The sequence below is a fragment of the Oryctolagus cuniculus genome, chromosome 17 (assembly GCF_051225735.1).
Source record: "Oryctolagus cuniculus isolate XC-2025 breed Fujian yellow rabbit chromosome 17, ASM5122573v1, whole genome shotgun sequence".
Taxonomy (NCBI): domain Eukaryota; kingdom Metazoa; phylum Chordata; class Mammalia; order Lagomorpha; family Leporidae; genus Oryctolagus; species Oryctolagus cuniculus.
In genome coordinates, this window is record NC_142883.1 from 37,947,626 (window position 1) to 37,965,824 (window position 18,199).

The 18,199-nt window shown below is 41.0% G+C and overlaps 1 protein-coding gene across 12 annotated transcripts in view; it reads right to left on the reverse strand.

Annotated features, from left to right (window-relative positions):
* ACACA (acetyl-CoA carboxylase alpha) overlaps nt 1-18,199 on the reverse strand; it is a 318,142-nt gene that overhangs the window by 174,121 nt on the left and 125,822 nt on the right. For all 12 annotated transcript variants that reach the window (XM_008271164.5, XM_008271159.5, XM_089317362.1 and 9 more), the window contains 5 exons: nt 16,876-16,986; nt 10,941-11,150; nt 4,491-4,661; nt 3,369-3,530; nt 2,846-3,009 (listed from right to left, as the gene is read on the reverse strand). In XM_008271164.5, the coding sequence (XP_008269386.3) occupies nt 2,846-3,009; nt 3,369-3,530; nt 4,491-4,661; nt 10,941-11,150; nt 16,876-16,986 (818 nt within the window). The remainder of the gene's footprint in view (nt 1-2,845; nt 3,010-3,368; nt 3,531-4,490; nt 4,662-10,940; nt 11,151-16,875; nt 16,987-18,199) is intronic.

An 18,199-nucleotide genomic window follows, 5' to 3' on the forward strand; every position in this document is an offset into this window, starting at 1 on the left:
CTGCCTCTCCCTCTGTCTATAACTCTACCTCTTGAATTAAAAATAAAAAAGTATTGCAGAGACCACATTTTTAATACACTTAAAGATGAACAGTTAGGTTTATATGATAAAGAAATATACAGAATAGGTCAGAAGTAAGGAGCAAGGATTCTGGACTGGGTTACAGGGAACACACCATGGTCTGCGTCATTCAGATTTAAACCTTAATGCCAACAGAGGCTACTCTGGGAACACACAGGACGCCTGGATGGGGGTTGTGGGGACTTCAGAGTTCACATACCATCTAAAAGCAGCAACAAAACTTTAGCTGCCTTTTACCACATGAAATACAAAACCACTGTCATTAAGTTTTAAAGAGAAAGCAGAAATTCAATTATATCAATATCCCAATTTTAAAATATTGGTATATTAAAGAAGAATTTAATGGGGCCAGCACTGTGGTACAGCGGGTTAGTGCCCTGGCCTGAAGCACTAGTATCCCATATGGGCACCGGTTCGAGATCCAGCTGCTCCATTTCCGTAACAGCTCTCTGCTATGACCTGGGAAAGCAATAAAAAATGGCCCAAGTCCTTGGGCCCCTGCACCCATGTGGGAGACTCTGAAGAAGCTCCTGGCTTTGGGCACAGACCCAGCCATTGTGGCCACTTGGGGAGTGAACCAACAGATGGAAGACTTCTCTTTCTTTCTCTCTCTCCCTGCCTCTCCTCTCTGTGTAACTCTGACTTTCAAATAAATAAATAAATCTTTTTAAAAAATAAAAATAAAAAAATAATTTAACACTCTTTGGGTCGATCAAAAAACATCCATGGAGGCCAGTGTTGTGGCATAGCGGGTAAAGCTGTCATCTGCAATGCCAGCACCCCAGACAGGCACGGTTCATGTCCCTGGATCCAGCTCCATGCTAATGGCCTGGGAAAGGCAGCAGAATAGAGCCTCTGTCACACATGTAGGAGACCTGGTTGAAGCTCCTGGCTTCTGGCTTCAGCCTGGCCCAACTCTAGCCATTGCAGCCATCTCTCTCTCTTTCTCTTCCTCTACTCTGTTAACTGTGACTTTCAAAATAAATAAATAAATATTTTTTTTAAAAAAAAGCACTTCTGAGAGCTGAGACTGGGTGACAAAAGCCACCAATTTGTGAGCACTAGTGTAAACCTTCATTTTCACAGAGCAGGACATGGCAGTCAAAGGGGAAAAAGTGGCAATTCTCTAGCAACATTTTTTTGAGAGAGCACTGCTTTAATTTTCCACTGAAGAGTTTTGGATAAATGGGAAAAATTGTAAAGGACAAAGTAGAGACAGAAATTTCTACTTGTGAAAACACTAAAAACCAATAATGCTAATAATTATTTTGGTTTCCTACTCTGTCTATACTTCAAAGGTCAGGGAATATAACAAATATTAGGTACAAGAAAATAAAAAATATAAAGAGCTAGTCTAATTATCAATTTTTGATAGATATTCTAAAATATCTATCTGAAAACTGTCAAAAATTCTACTTTTTAGGATTGGCATTGTGGCATAGCAGGTTAAGCCAAGGTTTGTGATGTCAGCATGGCATAATTAAGCACTGGTCAGAGTCCTAGCTACTTTGCTTCTGATCCAGCTCCTTGCTACTTAGGCCCCTGCCACCCAAGTGGGAGACCTAGACAGAGTTCCTGGCTCCTCACTTTAGCCTGGTCCAACCTTGGCTGCTATAGCCACTTGTGGAGTGAACTAGATAGAAGATTTCTGTCACTCTGCCTTTCAAATAAATAAATAAATAAATCCATCCTTTATTTAAAAAAGCTCACTTTTAGGCAGGCAAACTGCTAATAACTCAATATTTAATATTTATAATGATTAGAATACTAATAATATTTATGATATACCAGTTATATTTGTATAAAGTGTTGTATACTTTATAGTACATTGAAGTCTCTTATCGATACTCTTTTCACAAACTGAAAAGTATAATTTCATTATTTTAAATAACTACAGGAGTATACCTTAGTAACTATTGTTAATAACAATATATTATATACTTGAAAATTGCTAAGAGTATAATTTTAAGAATCCTCACCACAAAAATAAAAGATAAATCTTTGAGATAGAACATGTTAAAACAGACTTAGCCATTCCATAATGTACATGTGTATCAAAACATCATTTGGTATACCATAAATATAATTTTTACTTGTCAAAGAAAAGTAATTTTAATTACCAGAGATTACAGCTATCTCTATTTTTATGATAAATGATAGGTCATGTCTATGATTTGATACTATCTGTGGTCAAGCATTTACCACTGTAAGTTTATCAAAAATATTTGGGCCAGCACTGTGGTATAGCGGGTAAAGCTGCAGCCTGTGACCCCAGCATCCCAGATGGGTGCTGGTTTGAACCTGGCTGCTCCCCTTTCTATCCAGCTCCCTGCTAATGCACCTGGGAAAGCATCAGAAGATGGCCCAAGTGCTTGGCGGTCCCTGCTTCTGGCTCCTGGCTTTGGCCTGGCCCAGCCCTGACCACAGTGGCCATTTGGGGAGTGAACCAACGGATGGAAGATCTCTCTTTCTCACTGCCTCTGCCTTTCCTTCTCTGTAATTCTGACTTTCAAATAAATAAATAAAAATCTTTAAAAAGATAGTAAAAATATTTGACAACAAAAATACTTGAAAAAGCTCAGAACAGAAAAACATCTGCCACGTACCGTATAATTTAACACATTACAAATATAAGTACAATTGAAAGGTTGTCCATATTAGTGTTGTATAACAGATAAATGATTCCCATATTCATGCTCAAACCTTCATGAAAGATTAGCACAAATGTATTTTGCAAAACACAGTCAAATGCTTTTGTACTCACGAAATCGCTTCTTCTCGGTTTTCTCCCCAGGAGAAGCAGTGACCAAACTGAGAATCAGCAAATTCATGGAGTCCCCCCGCAGCAGCAACACTGAAATAACCCCAAACATTCTTGTTGCTGCGGAAATTCAGCTCCTGAACTGTTCCCGAGCTGGGCTTAAACCCCTGTTTAAGAATGAAGAAAATAAGAGAACATATTATTTTTGGAAGGAAGAGAACATTTAGATATTTGCTGTGTAATAACTGTATTGATCACACAAGGAAGTGGAAATGATGCACAGAAATCATGAAGCCAAGGCCCATTGTTGCAGATTCACAGAGGACCCGCACACTGCCTAATTTGGGATTGAATGACCAACAAGGCAATGGTCAATGGTCACTTATTTACCTGCTCTGAGAAGCCTCTAAATTTTTCTTCCCAGAGGAGGCCCCAAGATATTGCTGAAGTATCCCTGCAGATGCTATATCTTAATAATAAAATCTCCAAGGAAAAAAAGATATCAACCTTTTAAGTGATGGGTTACCTCATCAGGATTTTCACTGGTGATCCGGGCAGCAATCACATGGCCCCTTGGGCAAGGAACGTGAGCAGAATTTTCAAAATCAATAGGAGCATCGCCCCAGGGAGGTACCCCATACATCATCCGGATATCCTTGATCCTATATAGAGGAATCCCCATGGCAATCTGAAAGGCAGTAAAACACACGTCACTCACTTTTCCACAGCTGCCTGGTTTGAAGGCCACTCAATTATCTATGAGTCTTCATGTTTAGAGTCCCACCTAAAACATTCTTGTTTTGTAGCCTGTATTCTACCACCATCAACTCCAGGTTTCTTGAAATAGAATTTACTACTGCAGGAAAGTTGCTAGAATATTCCTCACTCTCTAGAGTCCCCAAAGTTCTAATGCAACAGACCTGAGTTTCCCACTGTCGACATTTCTCCATAAAGGAGTGAGGATGGAAATACTTCATGGAATAGGCTGTGTTAGTAGTTATCCAAGAAGTGCAACCATTTAAAAAGTCTTAACTATGTTACCATTATCTCTTCCTTCCCCCCAGATACCTGAGGAGGAAGTAAATACTTGTAAATCTTTAGTTTTTAAGAGGAATCCAGAATAAACTCAGTGTGGACAAAGAGTATGGCAGATAAAAAATAGTATCAAATCTTATCACTAGTTATTGCTGCTTCTTGGGATAAGAGAAGACAATAAACATCAACGGCTATCACTTTATATGTCATAAATGTGTACTATCCCAGTCTTGGCAGGAAAAACCTCAACTGCTATGATGCAGAACAACCTCAATAAATAGCAATAAAAAGGAGTAGGGGATAATTACACACTTGTGGGGTTTACTATAATTAAGCAATTAAATAATATTCTTTTTAAATTTCTTTCTAAAATATGACAGCACATATCAAATATGTCTGGCTACAAAATACAATAATTTTCCTATGTTTGTTCCACAGCAGGAAAACCAACCTAGCCATGTATAATCCATATAACACAAGAGAAACGAACACAAGGTGAGGCTCTAATGGGAGGTGGTTTTTTCTTTGATACTGGCTAAACCAGCTTTTCAGGTGTCTCTGGCATTCCCAACTTCCCTAGGCTCCCCCTTGAGCCGGGATCAGGATGACTCACCTGGAGCTGCGCTGCTGGGAGATTGACATCAGCCACCATCTCTGTACAAGGGTGTTCCACCTGCAGTCGAGGGTTCAGCTCCAGAAAGTAGAAGCTCCCATCCTGGCTGTAAAGGTACTCCACCGTTCCAGCACTCACGTAACCAACCATTTTGGCCAGTTTCACCGCACACTTAAAGAAGAAAGGTAAGCAAACCTAAGTATCAAACCTTGTCAAGCTACTGGATCTCTGCAACTTGCTACTGCTTCTTCCTGACTCAAATACCCAGTGTTCCTAAGAGCCAACTAAGGCTTTCAAGCCACATTAGAACAAATTTTACCTCTTCTGATTGTTCCCCAATATTCCTGACAAGGATGACAAACTCAAAGAAAAGCTGGAAGGAAACTGTTTTTCACTTTGGATCACAAGCAACCTCACCCCATCCCATATAAGTACTTATAGGCAAAAACCCACAGTGGCAGACCTTTCATTGTCCCTGAGTTTCCGTTATCCTTGCTTTTTAGAAACACGGCTAGCCAGCTAGAGACCAGACTTTCCAACTTCTCTTACAGCAGTGCCTGTATGATTTGACCAAAAAGATACTGGCACTGGTGGTGACATGCATATCTCCTAAATCGTATTTTGAAAAGGAAATTGCTTAACTTCCATTCCAGGTTTTTCCCCTTCTTAGGCAGCAACACAATCATGGCAGTGCAAGCCAGTATCAATCACGCAGGTGAGAACATAGGAAGAATGGCAAAACAAAGTAGAAAAAACTCGAACCCCAAAAAGCCCCATGGTAGAACTAGCCCATCATCCTTGAAAATTCACCCCAGACTAGAACTGAAAAGAAAAAAAATTTCTTATCTTATTTGGGTGTCTGTGACTTTTTTGGATCTTTTTACTACAGCAGTTTAACCTATATCCTAAACAATACAGAAATCATTTAACTATAAGGATATTGTTTAAAAAAATTAATCTATGTGGGGCCAGCTGCAATGCCTGTGCCCCATATGGGCGCCAGTTCATGTCCCAACTATTTCATTTCTGATTTAGCTCCCTGCTAATGGCCTGGGGAAAGCAGAAGATGGCCCAAATGCTTGGGCCGCTGCACCCAAGTAGGAGACCTGGAAGAAGCTCATGGCTTTGGCCAGGCTCAGCCATTGCTATTGCAGCCATCTGAGGAGTAAACCAATGGAAGGATGACCTCTCTCTCTCTGCCTCTCTGTTGCTCTTTCAAATAAACAAATAAATCTTTGAAAAATTGAATTATGGGCAAGCTAATTTGGCAATAAGGTAGTGAGAAGTAAGGAAACTGATACTGGCAGGCTAAAAAGCTGATGACTCCCTTGTTACAGTGTAACACATTTGGTAAACTGCTTCCCACCATAATGGCTGACCATGCACCAAATACACCTTAAGAAAAATGACTAGGCCGGCACCACGGCTCAATAGGCTAATTCTCCACCTGTGGCGCTGGCACTCCGGGTTCTAGTCCCGGTCACTCCTCTTCCTGTCCAGCTCTCTGCTGTGGCCCGGGAGTGCAGTGGAGGATGACCCAATGGCAGCGGCCATTGGAGGGTGAACCAACAGAAAAAGGAAGACCTTTCTCTCTCTCTCTCTCTCTCTCTCACTGTCCACTCTGCCTGTCAAAAAAAAAAAAAAGACTAGACATTACTTTATACTTTGTGTGTATGTGTGGGTGCAAACTGTTGAAATATTTACTTAGTATAGAGTTGATCTTCTGTATATAAAGATAATTAAAAATGAATCTTAATGAAGAATGGGATGGGAGAGGGAGTAGGAGGTAGGACAGGAGTGGGGATGGGAGGGTAAGTATGGGGGGAAGAACTGCTATATTCCAAAAGCTATACCTATGAAATTTATATTTACTAAATAAAAGCTTTAAAAAAAAAAAAAAGAAAAATGTTTAGAGAGAGTCAGAATGTTGAAAAAGTCAATAGTACTCCAAAAAACCAAAGATGAGATTCTCACCCTGCAGCAATTCAGTGCAGAAGACTAGATTAAGGGTGCTATGTTAGTTTCATCTGGCCTCAAGGCAGCCACTGTTAAATTGAAGAGAGATGGCTCAGCACAGAAGCCAGTAAATAAAGGAAGAGAGGTTTCTCTATCTAGAAGAGCATCAAGTGTTTGCCAACTGGAAGCAAGTGTCCTAGAAGCTTACAAAGTGTGTGAGGGAATTGTATTTTTTTTTCTTTTTTCTAAATTAACTTTATTTTTGGGTCCAGCACTGCGGCATAGGTTAAGTGTCCACCTGTGGCGTTGGCATCCCATATGGGCACCAGTTCAGGTCCTGGCTGTTCTTCTGATCCAGCTCTCTACTATGGCCTGGGAAAGCAGTGGAAAATGGCCCAAGTGCTTGGGCCCCTGCCCTCACATGGGTGATGCCAAAGAAGCTCCTGGCTCCCTGCTTCAGATCATCCCAGCCCTGGCCAATGCAGCCATTTCAGGAGTGAACCAGTAGATGAAATACCTCTTTCTCTCTCTCTCTCCCCATCTCTCTGTAACTCTGCCTTTCAAGTAAAGAAATAAATCTTTAAAAAAAATTAACTTTATTTTTAAAGATCTATCTATTTAAAAGGCAGAGTGATGGTGTTCGGAGTGGAGGTGGAGGAGAAACAGAGAATGAATATCTTCCATCTATTTGTTCACTCCCCAAATGTCTGCAACAGATAGGGCTGGGCCAGGCCAAAGCCAGGAGCCCAGAACTCCATCCGGGTCTCCCATGGCTGGCTAAACTTCAAGTACTTGTGCCATCATCTGTTGCCTCCCAGGCACAATAGCAAGAAGCTGGATTAGAAGCAGAAGTGGGACTCAATCCCAGTCACTCAGTTAGAGGTAGAATGTGGGCTTCCCAAGCAACGACAAAACCTAATGCACCACACGGCCTGCTCCAAGTGAACTGTATTTCTTTCTTTCTCTCTCTCTCTCTTTTCTTCCTTCCTTCCTTCCTTCCTTTCTTTTTTTTTTTTTTTAAAGATTTCATTTATTTGAAAGGTAGAGTTACAGAGAGAGGCACAGACAGAGAGAGAAGTCTTCCATTCGCTGGTTCACTCCCCAAATGGCTACAAAGGCCAGAGCTGAGCCAATCCAAAGTCAGGAGCCAGGAGCTTCTTCCAGTCTCCCACGTAGGTGAAAGGGCCCAAGGACTTGGGCCATCTTCTACTGCTTTCCCAGGCGTTTTAGCAGGGAGCTGGATCAAAAGTGGAGCAGCTGGGACTTGAACTGGTGCCGATATGGGATGCCGGTATTTCAGGAAACAAACCATAAGCCTGGCCTTCAAAAGCCTTTGATTGATAACTGGAATAATATTTGTACCCTGAATCCTATGCCAGCAGGATAGACTGCCCAAGTTCTGAGAAAGAAAGCATTGTCTCGAAAGCCCAATGCACGTAAGGAGGTGAGAGTGGACAAACTTCCTAGGGAACAGAGTCAGAGGTCTTGAAGAGAAGTGGGGAAAGGACTTCCTCGCAAGAGCAGGCAGGGTCAGCCAGGTCTAACGGAGGCATTACTATATATATACAGCAGGGAATCAGCACAATTCCTGCCCAGAAATATTTGATACAGCTCCTAATTTTTTTTTTCATTTTTCCAAATGGGAATTCTGCTCTTATCCCACCACTGTGTATTATATATGGAGGAGTAGGGTGGTGGTATCTTGGGTGTCAGGTCACTAGCCCATGAAATGCCACATACTCTCTAATGGAGAGAATCGTACATCATCTAGAGATCTTGGGTCAGCTGAAGACCCCTGACCTGATCAACAGCTTGGGTGTCTGTGGGGATGCAGTAACTGCATGGGAGTTCAGGTTATCTGCTTCTGAGAAAGGCTAAGGATGTTAAAGGATAATGGGCAGCCAGACGAGCAAACTGAGGCACTCTCGCAACTTTGCTAAATCCTGTAGGGTATGGCACCTTCTGAGCTTTAACTGAGAACACTATCACCCAGTTAGCGACCAGGCACTGAGTACAATCGCATGACTAAATTTTGTCCATTGGAATAAAAGCAGAAATCAAAGTGTACGATTTCTCTATCAATGCTTTATCTCCTTGCCTCTCTCAGATGCTATAACATGGACGAGTTTGTTTAATCATGAAAATGATAACATCATGAAAGGCAAAGGTTGGCAAGTTTTTTCAGTAAAGGGCCAAATACATATTTTTAGCTTTGTGGGCCATATAGTCTCTGTCACAACTACTCAATTCTGCCATTGTAGCAATAAAGCAGCCATAAATAAGTGAACATGGTTATGTTCCAGTTAATTTTTATTTATAAAAACAAGCAGCAAGTTTGATTCAGCAGGTGAGCTATAGTTTGCTAACAATTGCCCTATGGAAAAGCTGAGTAAGAAACCTGGGACTGTGACACTAGTTCAACTCTGATGAAGAAAAAACAGAAAGTTATATCTAGGGGCTGGCGCTGTGGCGCAGTGGATTAACACCCTGGCTTGGAGTGCCGGCATCCCATAAGGGCGCCAGTTCAAGACCTGGCTGCTCCACTTCCTGTCCATCTCTCTGCTATTGCCTGGGAAAGCAGTAGAAGATGGTCCAAGTCCTTGGGACCCTGCACCCACGTGGGAGACCCGGAAGAAGCTCCTGGCTCTTGGCTTTGGATCGGCGCAGCTCCAGCAGTTGCGGCCATTTGGGGAATGAACCATCGGATGGAGGACCTCTCTCTCTCTCTCTCTCTTTGCCTCTCCTCTCTCTGTGTAACTCTGACTTTCAAATAAATAAATCTTTTTTTAAAAAAAGAAAGTTATATCTTGCTTAAGCCGCTGTATTTTAGAAGAATCTTCATTACAGCAGTTCTAGAGTGCATACTAATATAGAACACACACACACACATCCTATAGGAAAAAAAACTTCGAACATGCACATTTAGTCTGTTTGGAATTCAGAAAAAAAGAAGTGAAAAATTTATCTCCAAAAAGATGAAGACACATTGGAGATTACAGAAAAGACTATGTTGAGGGGGCTGGCACTGTGGGGTAGTGGATAAAGTCACAGCCTGCAGTGCTGCCATCCCATGTGGGCACTGGTTCGCATCCCAGCTGCTCCACTTTCTATCCAGCTCTCTGCTACAGCCTGGGAAAGCAGCAGATGATGACCCAAGCCCTTGGGACCCTGCACCTGCATGGGAGGCCCGGAGGAAGCTCCTGGCTTCAGATCAGTGCAGCTCTAGCCGTTGCGGTCAATTGGGGAGTGAACCAGCAGATGGAAGACCTCTCTCTCTCTCTCTGCCTCTCCTTCTCTGTGTAACTCTGACTTTCAAGTAAAATAAATAAATCTTAAAAAAAAAAAAAAAAAAAAAGACTATGTTGAGACTCCTAAGCTACAACTACTTCCAAGGTATCTTTCATGACTCTGAAAAATTATTTTCAATACGAAAACAGGGTATGAGAACTATAAAGATATTTAAAAGGACGTTTCAAAAAGATAGTGGATTTGAATTAAATTCATCTGAAGTCATAGTGATAATCCAGAAAATGGAGCAACCTACTTGTCACGAACTTATTTAAAAAAATAAAATTTTTTTAAAAATTTTTAAAAATCAAACAAGATTTAAAAAAATGCCCAATGTTTCTCTTTAAACTTTTACTACTCAAAATAATACACTGATTTTTTTAAAAAGTGGTAACTACTTTTAGATTTTGAAACATTTCTTGACAATTCTCTTAGAGACAGAACAGAATTATTTTCACCTAGGTAAAGAATATAATTATTTTTTAAAATTTATTTATTTGAGAGGCAGAGTGACAAACAGTGAGAGGGAAAGACAGAGAGACAGAGAGAGAAGTCTTCCATTTGCTGGTACACTTCCCAAATGGCTGCAATAGCCAAAGCTCTGCCAGTCCGAAGCCAGGAGTCAAGATCTCCTTCCAGGTGTCCCATGAAGTGCACGGACCCATCTTCTACCGCTCTCCCAGTCCATAGCAGAGGTGGATTGGAAGAGGAGTAGCTGGGACTAGACCGGTATCCATATGGGATGGCAATGTTTCACGCGGAGGATTAACCTACTGCACCACAGCGCCGGCCCCAAGAATATAATCTTGGGATGGCTCTCTGGCGCAGCAGGTTAAGCCGCTGCCTTGCAGTGCCAATATCTCACATGGGTGCCAGTTCAAGTCCTGGTTGCCCCACTTCCCATCCATCTTCCTTTCAATGGCCTGAGAAAGCAATGGAGGATGACCCAAGTCCTTGGACCCCTGTACCAGCATGGGAGACCTGGAAGAATCTCCTGGCTCCTGGCTTCAGATCAGCCCAGCTCTGGCCATTGCAGCCATTTAGGGAGTGAACCAGCAGATGGAAGACTTCTGTCTCTTCTCTGCCTCTCTGTAACTCTACCTTTCAAACAAATAAAAAAAAATCTTTAAAAAAAAATTGATACATGAAATGAATGGGCAGTAGACCCATGTAAGAAAACAGAAACTGAAGTTTAACTAGACATGCCTGTTCCATATGTTCAAACACTGCTGGAGTAGCAATAGCAGCAGGTGCCTCTTCAATAATCTTCTGATGCCTGCGCTGTACGGAGCAGTCACGACCAAACAGAGAGATGGCATTTCCATACTGGTCTGCTAGGATCTGCACTTCCAGATGACGAGACTGTTTGGCAAGCCTCATCACAAATATAGGAGATCCAGGGACTTCAGCTTGAACCTGTATTAGAAAAGGAAATGAAACAAATTCTTAAATGGTAAACACTATTTCTATTCTGATAAACTACTTTGATTTCAACAAGCAGATGCCTAGAAGTGTAGGGGACCATGTTAACCAGCAGGAATACAACACAAGTAAAATACAGTCCATGCCCTCATCTATCTGTAAGATATTGCATTCTTAATTATGTAACACATTAATTAATGAAAATGAAAACATACAAACATCCAGTGTGTTACAGGGTAAACAATGAAATATTTAAACATACACACACACACACAAATCCACAGCAGGGCAAAATACTGCCATGTACTCCATACAACTACCTCTAAACTAGATGTTCTCCTCATTTGCATTATATTACATATGGTATGGCTGCAGTCAAAGGATTTTCACCTTCAGTTTTGAAGGATACCGTCACTGGGTACAAAATCCTACATTGCTAGTTAAATTTTTTCATCACCTTAATGGCATTCAATATTTTTTGACTTTCACTGTTTCTATTGAGATTTCAACTGTCTGACTTACTGCTACTCCTTTGAAAGTAGTTTTTTTTTTCCCCAGCTGCTTTAAGATTTTCTTTCTCTTCTTAGTGGATGGCAGATTTACCCTGATAAGCTTAGATATGGTTTTCTTTGTAGTTGTCCGGCTTGAGACTCACAGGGGTGCTATCAGACGAAGGAAATTCTCTGCACCTTATCTCTTCAAACATGACTTCTGTTCCATTCTTTCTTCAAACACTCCACTCTCTTTCCCTTGTCCTTTGAGACTTAAAGCACATGATGTTAGATCATTTTGCTGCATCTCATATGTCTTTTCTGCTGTCTTCTTTGTTTGGCTTTTGCTAAGTACTGAGTCCTCTCAAAATTCTGTGTCTTGCTTAGAACATCCACCTTTCATTTGCTCATGATGCTGTGCTTCAGCTGGGCAGTCCCTCTGGTCGTGCACTCAATGCGCATGTCACCAGGTGGTGGTAGTGGCTCGAGCCAGGGCTGAATGGTCTCAACTCGTGACTTGTGCTGGCTGTTGGATGTTTAGGGAGCCTCAACTGGAATCACTCATCTCTATTTTATGAGGCCTCTTATCCTCCAGTAGGCTAGGCCAGGTTTCTTCAGCGTAGTGCTCCAGTGTGAACGCAGCAGTTTCAAGGTCTCTTAAGGCTTAGGCTCTAGAACTTACACACCACTTTGACCACATTCCAATGGTCTAGGCAAGCCACAAGGCCCGTTGAGATTCAAGGGGTGGGGAAAGACACGCCACCTCTTGATGGAAGGAACAGCAAAGTCACATTGCAAAGGGTATACATACAGGAATGGAAGGAGTTATTGCGGCCACCTCTGCAAACAATCTACTTATGGTGCACCCTCTGGCCGCAATAATTCACATACCTCCCACATGCAAAATAGACTCACCCCCTCCCAAGACCCCCAAAGTCTCATCCAATCATGGCATCAGGCTTGACGTCCATTTTCTCATCACTCATGTCCAGAAGTAAATGAGATTCCTTGGTGTAGCACCTCAGGCACAGTTTTTCTTGATCCAAAGACCTGGGAACTAAAAAGACAAATTATCTGCCCCAACACACTCAACATTTAATGAGGAGATTGGGAGATAACTGCTAAAGATACTCCTGTTCAAAGGAGAAGATGGAAGGTACACAGAGGTACTGGTTCCTAGCAATTCTAAAATCCAAATGGGTACAAGTTGTCAGGTGCCCTTACTCCATGGGCACAGAATTTTTCTTACAAAGGTCTGTTTCTGCTCCCCGAAAGTGGGTTCCTATCCATGGCATCCCTCTGCTCTTGGCTCTGCGTCTGGCCTACTGACTCTACTTTATGAGAAATTTCTCTTGCTCCTTCTTCTACTTTTTTTTTAAATGACTGATTTTACAGCTGAATAGCTTTCTCAGTCTGCTCATAAAAAGTTGAAGGTCTAAAGGCCTCTTTTCATTTTGAACTGCTTTTGTCCTTTTTAGTCTCTTTGATACATTCAAGTGTCTTGACAACTTTGTAGGTTTCCTATAAATAACATTGAGGTTCACTACTTACCCAAAAGCCACATTCATAACTCATATCTGCATAGACTCCTCTATACCTTGGACAGGTTAGGCTGCTGTGAGAGAACACCCTTAATATTCAAATATTCACAGATGCATATTTTTCTGGGTGACAGAGTAATCTACCAGATGTTACCTTAAAAGTTGCAAGCACTCTTGACTTGATTTTTACTCTGAGGCATATTTTATTTTGCAAATATTTTGCCAGTTGGAGAGAATGGGTGTGATAAATAGTTCTACTTTCAAACCCAGCAAGCTCTGGTCCTTACATTTCCTCTAAATTCTGCTTACAAAAATATGTTTTTTAGCTCATCTTTCCTTCACAGTTTCTTAGTATAAACAATTAGAAGCACTCAAAAGACAATTAACACTTTTTCTAAAGCTCTCCTTAACCAGATCCATGACTTTATTAGATGTATTATTTTCCAAGTTATTTCAGACAATATTTTTGCCAATTGTTCTACATTATAAAACCCACGGAATAGTGGGTTAGGCCACCACCTGTGACACCAGCATCCTATATGGGCATCAGTTAAGAGTCCCGGCTGCTCCACTGCCAGTTCAGTCGCCTGCTAATGGCCTGAGAAAAGTAGCAAAGGATAGCCCAAGTGGTTGGGCCCCTGCCACCCCGTGGGAGACCTAGAAGAAGCTCCTGGCTTCAGCCTGGCCTAGTCCTGGCTGTTGCAGCCAAGCAGATGGAATACTGCTCGCTCGCTCGCTCGCTCTCTCTCTGTAACTCTTTCACACAAATAAATAATCTTAAAAAAAAAAAAAGACTTTTTTTTTTTTTCAGACTCTAATAATTACATTGCTACTTTCTCAGCCTCCACTAATAGTTTGCTCTCCACTTCCTGACCCTTCACTAACACCCTCCTCCTTTTTTCTGGCCTCCACCTATGAGGCAAGTTTCAAAGCCAGTACCACGTTTCACTTTTTTGTTATAGCAGAATCTTACCTTACATATCACTTTCTGTGTCAATTATCCTTTACATCTAATAAACTAGAAAAAGTGAACTGTGATATCAACCACTTTTCTTATTTGCTCTTGATTCTGTGGACCAACTTTTCAGCTGGGCTCAGTTCTTCGGCTGATGTTGCCTGAGTCATTCACACAGCTACAGGCATCTGACAGATGAACTGGGGTTGGTTACTCTAATGTGGTCTTACATGTCTCAGATCTGGAGCTGTCAGCTAGTAGGATTAGGGGGTCCCAGCAGGGACAGCTCAACCCTGCTTGAAATGGTCTCTTTTTCCAGCAGGCTAGATGGGCTTAATTCCAAGAGGCAAGGACAGAAACTATAAGCCAACTTGAATTTAGGGCTTCAGAACTTGCACACCATTTATGCAATATTTCTCTTGGTCACTACACATCACAAAGGCCAGCTGAAATTGATCAGGGTAGAAAAAATGACTCTACTTCTTGATGGGAGGAAAATCATACTGTACAGGGGAAAGTACAGAGATATCTCACTTTGCTCTTTTCTATACTTTTCATTTTGCCTCTTCATGCTTCAATCGGAATTTTCTTCTGACCTATCCTCTAGTTACTAATTCTCTTTTCAATTGCATCTAATATACTATTAAAATCTTATACTGACTTGTTAATTTTAGGAATTTTCAGTTCTAGAATTTTCATTGTTTCTTCTTTATGATTTTTAATTCTCAGTCAAAACTGTCACTCTTAAAAAAATTGTCACACTTGTCTTCAATTTCCGTGAATACATTAAACACAGTTAAAGTTCTTGTCTGATAGTTCATTATCTAAATCTTCTTTGAGTCTGTTTCTAATGACTTTTATTTTTCTTGGTTTTCAATCATATAATTTTTTACTCATGTTTCTTTTTAATTGGCTGCTTGATATGCCATGTGAAAAATTAGCAGAAATAACCTGAGGTCTGGACGTTATCTTTCCCTAGAGAAGATTTACATTTGATTATTGCAGGTAGCTAGAGACACTACTAATCCTATAGCATCTTGCTTGAATCAGAGGTTGAGGGTTTTGAAGCTGAGATTTAGCACCTGTGAAGACTGCTCTATTTCTAAGTCATTCTTCCTCCTACAGTAAAGTCCCTCACGATCCCAATCTATAATGTGGAAGGTTTCCCAGGGCATTCGTCCTCAGCAAGCCCTGATGTGTAAAGTGTGTCCTCTTAAATCTTGTTTAAACTGTTGGAAACTGGTCATCAGCTTTTCGGCTGCTTCTTCTTGAACTAGAAGACATCTCTATGGGAAAAAATGGCTTCAAATGCCAGACTCTCCTCTCTGGGTTTCTTTCTTGTAATTCTTCATCATCTTGGAAGGTCTCTAATGCATCAAAACAGACATTTTTTTAATCTGGTCCACTTTTCCTGGCTTCTTCTCAGTGGGAATACTAGTTTGAGTTATTTTTCTAACCATTATTACAACTTTAGGACTTTCACATAAAACATTCTCCTAGTGTTCTAGACTTCAACTATTTGATTCCACAGTAAGTAGTTCTGAAATGTTACAGGAATTAACATTAATTAACATGCCTTTTCTGTAGACCCCATGAAGCATTGCTCTACCTATAAAATTAGAATTTAAAGAAACAATGGAAAGCAAAAGGCTGAGGTAATAGTCAATTTGTGACATTCAAAACTAGATAATGCAGTGAGACAACAGCTTTACAACTCCTTTATAGTACAGCAAGTTGTGGAAAACATAGCTCATAGAGGCTTTTCTCTTCGGCCCTTGAGAGTGAAGCAAGAAGTTTGCTGCTAAATGGTTGAGAGGAAGGGAGCAGCACATGCAAGGTGACTAGGAACACTGGGAAAAGACAATACAAGGTAGAAGATGTGGGAGAACCAAGAGGGAAGCTAGAGGAGTGAAAAGACCAAACTCTGTCCCAATTTTACTCTTTCTGACTCATCTTTCACTGAGTGTTGGTAGGAGAAAAGGAAGTGACTCAAGAAAGTGAGCACAGTTCTGAGTGTAGGGCAAAACAGACTCCCCTCTCCTTTTTTGCTGCCTCTACAACAGGCCTACACAGTATGGCCACATCAACTTGGCTGCAAGGCAGAGGGTACAACAGACAGAGCTTCACAAAGAACTTTCTTGAGCCACTCTCAGATATCATATATACTATGGGACTGTCGTAAGAGTTTCTGTGCCAGCCTGGCATAAGAAGTATCAGTGAGAGTGTGGACTGCTGGACCAGCAGGATACATCTATGTTACAAATGGTAGAAACTCAGAGGCTGATACCCAATTTGAAATGAATTAAGAAAAAAAGCCAATCAGAAAGCCTGGTCCTGGCAACCCAAGAGCAACCAGATCCGTTATCATACCACCAGCCCATGTACTTTACCTACAATGTCAGCGGAACAGGGGCACACACATGTAGAAAAACATTGATTATTCCTTGCCACTATGAGATACTAATGAGCCACATGCACCATCCAGGGAAGAGGAAAGAAACAGGGGACTTTAATATGAGAGAATAACTGTTTGAATTAACTAACTGAATAAAACTCAAGTTGAATTAGATATTTCATTGACTATTTTCCTCTGCCAATAAGCTAGTAGAGGATAGAAAGATTAGATTAAGAACAGAAAAAATTAAGTATTTCCTCAACATACAAATTATGAGTTAAAGCATGTAGTTCTGATACACATGTTGGTTCCAACAAAAAAACAACTCATACTCTACCTGTCTGAAGAGGTTAGGGAAGTCATCTGCATTGTTGACTTTTCTGATTCCCTTCCCTCCTCCTCCTTCTGAGGCCTTGATCATCACTGGATATCCAACTTCTTCTGCTGCCTTCAAGAAGAAAGAGAAGAATGGAAGACAGAGTGCTATTGGCAGGGAAAGGGAAAACTAGCATTTTCTCTCTTTAGTGAGTCTACATGCAGTCAAATAAAACAATTCCCAGGATGTACTACTTGGTGAAAAAAAAAACAATAAAACAATACCTGCAGTATTAGGTTGACCCAATAGAAACTAACTTTTTAGTAAAAAAAAAAAATTTTGTAATTTCATGTGGTTCAATCCAAGATCATCTCAGACCAAAAAAAAAAATCAATTTTTATATATGATTATGTATGTATTCATATACTCATATATTTAAATGTGAAGAAATGAAATCTAGACTATATACCAGTAATGATTTATACAGGGAAGATGGACATAATTTTCACTTTTTACAGTATGTATTTCTGTACTTTCGGAATTTCTCCCTGATACTAGACAGGTATTTGTGTATTAGTGATAATTTGGGGAAAAAAGACTTAATTATTATTATTATTATTTTTTTTACAGGCAGAGTGGACAGAGAGAGAGAGAGAGAGAGAGAGAAAGGTCTTCCTTTGCCGTTGGTTCACCCTCCAATGGCCACCGCGGCTAGCGCACTGTGGCCGGCGCACCGCGCTGATCCGATGGCAGGAGCCAGGTACTTCTCCTGGTCTCCCATGGGGTGCAGGGCCCAAGCACTTGGGCCATCCTCCACTGCACTCCCTGGCCACAGCAGAGAGCTGGCCTGGAAGAGGAGCAACCGGGACAGAATCCGGTGCCCCGACCAGGACTAGAACCCGGTATGCCGGCGCCGCAAGGTGGAGGATTAGCCTATTGAGCCGCGGCGCCGGCCAAGACTTAATTATTTCACTTAATATAAGTGGATGGTCTCAGCACAACTTCCAATCACATTTAAGTGAGATTCAACAAGTCAGAATTCTGAAACATCCAGAATTTTTTTCTTACTTTTGGATAAAATATAATAATAAGATCTCAATATATAAATAAAAGTAGTCAGAAAACTAAACTGCAGCAGCTACACTAAATGAAGTTTTTATATTTACAGTGTTACATAATGATCAGGGAATGATCCAAAAGTTGTTATGAAAATTAATTAAATATCGAACAGGATAAGGGGCTGGTTAAGTCAAGATTACCCTCTTACTATGTAGAACACTATGCTATTACTAGAAGGAATGAAGAAGCTTTTATATGCCATGATATGGAGGATACCCAAACTGTA